This window comes from Oryza sativa, chromosome 8 (genome assembly GCF_034140825.1).
Source record: "Oryza sativa Japonica Group chromosome 8, ASM3414082v1".
NCBI lineage: Eukaryota > Viridiplantae > Streptophyta > Magnoliopsida > Poales > Poaceae > Oryza > Oryza sativa.
The window spans coordinates 7,111,570-7,118,557 of NC_089042.1; the positions used below are offsets into that span (position 1 = coordinate 7,111,570).

The window sequence follows — 6,988 nt, forward strand, 5'->3', positions numbered from 1 at the left end:
TATAATATGTATGCAATAGCCATTAATTGATTGTTACAGTAATCTATTCATGTCTATGAATTAATTTATATTAATTGATTGTGTGCATGTACTGCAATTGCACAATATGTATAAACTGAACATAGAGTACTTGTCGAAATGTCGCTGGTATACTTATAATATTCGTATAATACTTGTCAGTGCAGTATTTTTACTTTACTTGTCACTAGTGTATTTATAGCAATATTTTTGTGCTTAGCCACAGGGAGAGCAAGAAAACTGAAATCTACAATGTGGAAAGAATTTGATCCAATACGTACTAATGATAAACTATCACATGCTAAATGTATCCACTGCAATAAGGTTTTCGTGGCTAGCCGATCTTCTGGGACTAGTCAGTGCCTTAGACATTTGAAAGTTTGTAAGGTCAGGCTTAGAATGCACCATTTGATTGAGCATATGCATGCCAACTTGTCCCCTACCGCCGATGTTATGAAGAATTGGAAATTTGACCAAGAAGTGTCACGGAAAGAACTTCTTAGGATGATTGTGTTGCAAGAGTTACCCTTTAGCATTGTTGAGCATGTTGGATTTAGGAGATTTGTTGCAAGTTTAAATCCATATTTTAAGGTGATATCAAGAACCACACTGAGAAATGATTGTATGGCTGCTTATGAGGATCATAAGTTAGCTTTATTTGATGTCTTGAAGAGCTCAAATTCTCGAGTATCTCTTACTGCCGACATGTGGACTTCCATCCAGAACTTAGGCTATTTGTGTGTTACCTGTCATTACATTGATAATGAATGGAAGTTGCAAAAGAGAATTATAAAGTTTGCTCTAGTGCCGACCCCACATGATGGCATCACTATGTTTAGTGAAATGCTAAAGGCCATTCAGGAGTGGCATATCGAAAATAAGTTATTCAGTGTTACCTTAGACAATGCAAGTGTGAATGATACAATGATGACTCATCTGAAAACCAATCTTGTTGGTAAGACAATGTTGCCTTGTGATGGAGTGTTGTTGCATTTCCGCTGTGCTGCCCATATATTCAATCTAATTGTCCAAGATGGGCTAAAAACCATGAGCAACGCCATTAACAGTATAAGAGAAAGTGTTAAATATGTTCGGAGTTCGCAATCACGTGGTCAAAGGTTTGAAGAGATGATTGCTCAAGTGGGAATAAAAACTAACAGACGACCATCGCTTGATGTATCAACGAGATGGAATTCGACATACTTAATGCTCGAGTCATCTTTATTGGTCAGAATGGCCTTTGAAGCCTTGGATCGGCATGACATAAATTATTTGCATCAACCCTTCGATTATCAATGGACAATGGCTGAGAAGCTTTGTGCTTTGTTGAAAGTTTTCTATGAAGCTACTGTTGCAGTATGTGGTATGTTGTACCCAACTTCAACATGCTATTTTCATGAACTTTGGAAGATAAAGATGGTTTTGGACAAGGAGGCTACAAATGAAGATGTCACCATTGCATCTATTGTCAAGGAAATGAAAGAAAAATTTAAGAAGTACTGGGACGCTCAATACTTGCAAATATGTTTCCCGGTTATTTTTGATCCAAGGTATAAGTACAAATTCATTGAGTTTCGTTTGAAGTCTGCATTTGGAGCTGCTGCAACTCCTTACCTTAAGGAAATCAAGAGTAATATGCAGAAATTGTTTGATGAATATTCTGCCAAGTATGGGGGCTCAAACAACATCAATTCTCAGCCCGAAACAAGTGTTGAGCAGAATGTTGATGCAAGTAATCAATTCGCTGATTGGAGACAGTTTCTACATGACAAAAGCAGGAGCAAAGTAAAGAGTGAGCTTAGTCGATATCTTGCTGATATGCCTCAGGAAGGTGATTTCCAAGATGGGCATGATTTTGATATCTTGAACTGGTGGATGGTAAACAAAACAAAGTACCCTGTGATTTCACGAATGGCACGTGATGTTTTGGCTATTCCAGCAACATCAGTGGCATCAGAGGCAGCATTTTCAACTGGAGAAAGGATCATTAGTGACTATAGAAGTAGACTTTCGAGCAGTACTGTAGAGGCATTGATTTGCCTTCAAGATTGGATGAGGGCAGAAGGTTTGGGTGATTTCTTTGCACGTGATCTTGCTGAGAGTGATGACCAAAATGTGCAACATTCAGGTATTTAAATTGAGATTCGTTTGAATTAACTTGGCTATTCTATATTTTTGTATAGTTGTATACTACACCACTAACATCATTGTTTCTTTTTTATTAACATCTAACAGTCCAGCATGTACTCTTTTTTATTAACTCCATTGTTTCTTCCTATACAGGTGAAAATGCCTATACACCTCTAGTAACATGTAGTACCAGCACAACAACCAGCAGCAGGTTATATATCTCACTATCCTCGATAACTGCTTGTTATTGTCAATTATGTCCTTTAATTCAGATTTTGGATGCATTCTTAATTGATGAAACTTAGTACATATTTACTCCATTCTACAATATGGAATAACGTTGTGATCAGTCGGTTGATGAATTCATTTCTAATTTTCGATTAGTAGTTTCTCCACTCTAACTTTATTAAATTTAATGTGTTGAAGGTAATATAGAAAAAGACCGGAAGAGCTCATAGAGTTGGAAGCAGTTGTTTGTCACTTTGTCAATTGGGACAGTTGGTTTATCATGAAGAGAAAATGCATCATCATCACTCTAACTTTAGTCATGATGTTGAAGGAAAAGAATGGTGTTCTTATTCAGTACTATACTTGTTATGTCATTGAAAAAGAATACTTTCACATGAAAATAATACAGTTTTCATGTGCTAAATTTGGGATATGGAGTAGTTATGTGCTTGTGTGATTGATGAACCTAATTAAACAGAGATGTGCACATTGTGGGCTGTCCAGCGGTGCCCGTTGGGCTGTGCAATCCCGCCAAGCCGTGCGGGGCGGGCTGCCGTTTGCCCGCACATGCAGTTTGCGGCTGGTGTGGGGCGGAGCGGGACGGCCCACAACCCATCCCACTTGCAATCCTACTCAGGACATTATGCTGACAAGTGTCCGAAGCCCCGACGCGTGAAGGTTGTCCCTGCTCAGAGCAACTCTGCTGTACCAGCATCAAAGGCCCGTGTCAATCATGTTGCAGCTGCAGAAGCTCAAGATGCTCCAGATGTGATTTTGGGTACGTTCCCTGTTAACTCAGTTCCTGCAACAGTACTTTTCGATTCTGGTGCTACACATTCATTTCAATCTATGAGTTTTGCGGGAAATCATGGGATGGAAGTAGAAGATCTTAGACGTCCTTTGATGGTTAGTACCCCAAGTAATCAAGCACTCTCTTTGCAACGTAGCCCCTCGGTCAGAATAGAAATTCAAGGAGTACCATTTCTGGCCAATCTTATCTTATTAGAATCCAAAGACCTTGATGTCATCCTGGGGATGGACTGGTTAGCCAGACATAAAGGTGTGATAGACTGTGCCAACAGAAAAGTAACTCTCACCAGCAATGATGGTCGAGTTGTAACTGTTCATGCATTGTCTTCTGAGTTTTTAAGGTCAAGACTGAACCAGATAACTTTGGAAGAGATTCCTATAGTCCGGGAATATCCTGATGTGTTCCCAGATGATTTACCTGGTATGCCGCCTAAAAGGGATATAGAGTTCAGAATAGATTTGGTACCTGGAACAACTCCGATCCATAAGAGACCATATCGAATGGCAGCCAATGAGTTGGCAGAAGTTAAGAGGCAAGTAGATGATTTGCTTCAGAAAGGATACATCAGACCGAGTTCATCACCATGGGGAGCTCCGGTTATTTTTGTGGAAAAGAAAGATCATACCCAGAGGATGTGTGTGGACTATCGTGCATTAAATGATGTGACTATCAAGAATAAGTATCCGCTACCCAGAATTGATGATTTGTTTGATCAGCTTAAAGGTGCCACCGTTTTCTCCAAGATAGATCTTCGATCAGGGTATCACCAGTTGAGAATCAAGGAGGAAGATATACCCAAGACAGCTTTTACCACTAGGTATGGATTGTTCGAATGTACTGTTATGTCTTTTGGACTTACCAATGCCCCTGCTTTCTTCATGAACTTGATGAATAAGGTGTTTATGGAATACCTAGATAAGTTTGTGGTGGTCTTTATTGATGACATTCTTATCTACTCCCGAACCAAAGAAGAGCATGAAGAACATCTTCGCCTTGCACTAGAGAAGCTACGAGAACATCAACTGTATGCTAAGTTTAGCAAGTGTGAATTTTGGTTGTCTGAAGTGAAGTTCCTTGGTCACGTCATCTCAGCAGGAGGAGTTGTCGTCGATCCTAGTAATGTGGAATCCATAACCAACTGGAATCAACCAAAGACAGTTTCAGAGATTCGCAGTTTCTTAGGCCTCGCAGGATATTACCGGAGGTTTATAGAGAATTTTTCCAGGATTGCTAAGCCAATGACACGACTGCTACAGAAAGATGTGAAGTATAAATGGTCGGAAAAATGTGAGCAGAGTTTTCAAGAGCTGAAGAATCGCTTAATATCAGCTCCTATCTTGATTTTACCTGATCCAAGGAAGGGTTTCCAGGTGTATTGTGATGCATCCAAACTTGGGTTAGGCTGTGTTCTGATGCAAGATGGGAAGGTGGTTGCCTATGCATCTCGTCAGTTACGTCCGCATGAGAAGAACTACCCTACTCATGATCTTGAGTTAGCTGCAGTAGTTCATGCATTGAAGATTTGGCGTCATTATCTTTTCGGTACTCGTACAGAGGTATATACCGATCACAAGAGTTTAAAGTATATCTTTACTCAGCCGGATCTGAACATGAGACAAAGGAGATGGTTGGAATTAATTAAGGATTATGACATGGGAATTCATTATCACCCAGGAAAGGCTAATGTAGTGGCAGACGCTCTTAGCAGGAAAGGCTATTGCAATGCTACAGAAGGACGACAGTTGCCATTGGAATTATGCAAGGAATTTGAAAGATTAAATTTGGGAATTGTCAGTAGAGGTTTCGTTACGGCCTTAGAAGCGAAGCCCACTCTAATTGATCAAGTTAGAGAAGCCCAAATTAATGATCCTGATATTCAAGAGATCAAGAAGAATATGAGAAGAGGAAAAGCTATCGGTTTCTTGGAAGATGAGCAAGGAACTGTATGGCTGGGCGAGAGAATCTGTGTCCCCGACAACAAAGATTTAAAAGATGCAATTCTGAAAGAAGCTCATGATACCTTATAATCCATTCACCCTGGTAGTACTAAGATGTACCAGGATCTCAAGGAAAGGTTTTGGTGGGCAAGTATGAAGCGTGAAATCGCAGAATACGTAGCAGTATGTGATGTTTGTCAGCGAGTCAAAGCAGAACATCAGAAACCTGCCGGTTTGTTGCAGCCTTTGAAGATTCCTGAATGGAAGTGGGAAGAAATCGGTATGGATTTTATCACTGGTTTGCCCAGAACGTCATCAGGCCATGACTCTATTTGGGTAATAGTCGACAGACTTACCAAAGTGGCACATTTCATTCCGGTAAAGACAACTTATTCCGGTAGTCGCTTAGCGGAATTGTATATGGCAAGGATTGTGTGTTTGCATGGCGTCCCTAAGAAGATAGTGTCTGATCGAGGAAGTCAGTTTACTTCAAATTTTTGGAAGAAACTTCAGGAAGAGATGGGTTCTAAGCTGAACTTTAGTACTGCTTATCATCCGCAGACAGACGGACAGACCGAAAGGGTGAATCAGATTTTGGAAGACATGTTGAGAGCTTGTGCTTTAGATTTCAGTGGAAGTTGGGATAAGAATCTACCCTATGCAGAATTTTCATACAACAACAGTTATCAAGCTAGTCTGCAGATGGCTCCTTACGAAGCACTGTATGGTCGGAAGTGCCGCACTCCGCTTTTGTGGGATCAAACGGGAGAACGTCAGGTTTTCGGGACGGATATCCTAAGGGAAGCAGAAGAAAAGGTGAAAATCATTCAAGAAAGATTGCGTGTGGCTCAGTCTCGACATAAGAGTTATGCCGACAATCGCCGCAGAGATTTGAGTTTTGAAGAGGGAGATTATGTGTATCTTCGTGTCACGCCTCTACGAGGAGTTCATCGTTTTCATACCAAAGGAAAATTGGCACCGCGTTTTGTGGGACCTTATAAGATTGTCAGTAGAAGAGGAGAGGTTGCTTATCAGTTGGAGTTACCTCAATCTTTGGCAGGAGTCCATAATGTGTTCCATGTGTCGCAACTGAAAAAGTGTTTAAGAGTACCTACCGAAGAAGCTAATCTTGAACAGATAGAAGTCCAAGAGGATCTGACCTATGTGGAGAAACCAATCCGTATCTTGGAAACAAGTGAGAGAAGAACCAGGAATCGAGTTATCCGTTTTTGCAAAGTCCAGTGGAGTAATCACTCGGAAGAAGAATCAACTTGGGAACGAGAAGATGAATTGAAGTCAGCTCATCCGTTTCTGTTCGCCAGTTCTTCTGAATCTCGAGGACGAGATTCTGTTTAATGGGGGTAGGTTTGTCACACCCTAAAAATTCAAAAAAATATAAATTGTTGTTTAAATGGAATTTTTAGAAATAATTTTAAAAGTCTTGAAAAGAAGATCTAATTTTAATTAATAAATTCCAATATAAAATTGGGCCAGATAAAATTTCATTAAATACTTTGCTTAATTCTATAATTCCTAGATTTTTCTGGGATTTATTTGAGCTAAGAAAGTATTTTTAATAAATGGAATTGCATTTAAGAAATAATTTAAATTGAAAAAGGTTTTAAAAGTCTTCTTTTGGCTTTGGGCCGAAAGTCGGCCCAAAACCGCCTTCTCTCTCCTCGGCCCAGCCGGCCCAGTCCGCAGCTGCGCGCGCGCGCCCGCTGCCGCTGACAGGTGGGGTCCACCTGTCAGGCCCGTCGTCTTCCTCGGGCCGAAACCCTAGCGCGCCGCCGCCGAGCCGCCGCCGTTGTTTCCTTCCAATCCGGCCGTTCCTTTCCTTCTCCGGCCGAATTGATAGAGGGGA

The 6,988-nt window shown here is 40.8% G+C and overlaps 1 protein-coding gene across 1 annotated transcript; it reads left to right on the forward strand.

Moving 5' to 3' along the window:
• The first annotated feature begins 470 nt into the window (after positions 1 to 470).
• Positions 471 to 2,833, forward strand: LOC107278509 (zinc finger BED domain-containing protein RICESLEEPER 2-like). Its single transcript, XM_026027590.2, has 3 exons — positions 471 to 2,146; positions 2,302 to 2,359; positions 2,575 to 2,833. The coding sequence occupies exons 1-3, from the start codon at positions 472 to 474 to the stop codon at positions 2,576 to 2,578; spliced, it is 1,737 nt and encodes a 578-aa protein (XP_025883375.1). The 5' UTR covers position 471; the 3' UTR covers positions 2,579 to 2,833.
• The last annotated feature ends 4,155 nt before the right edge of the window (positions 2,834 to 6,988 follow it).

Coding starts and splice junctions, on each gene's coding strand:
- LOC107278509 (XM_026027590.2), top strand. CDS start 472: ATGAAGAATTGGAAATTTGACCAAGAAGTGTCACGGAAAGAACTTCTT. Junction 2,147..2,301: donor CCAAAATGTGCAACATTCAG/GTATTTAAATTG, acceptor CTTCCTATACAG/GTGAAAATGCCTATACACCT.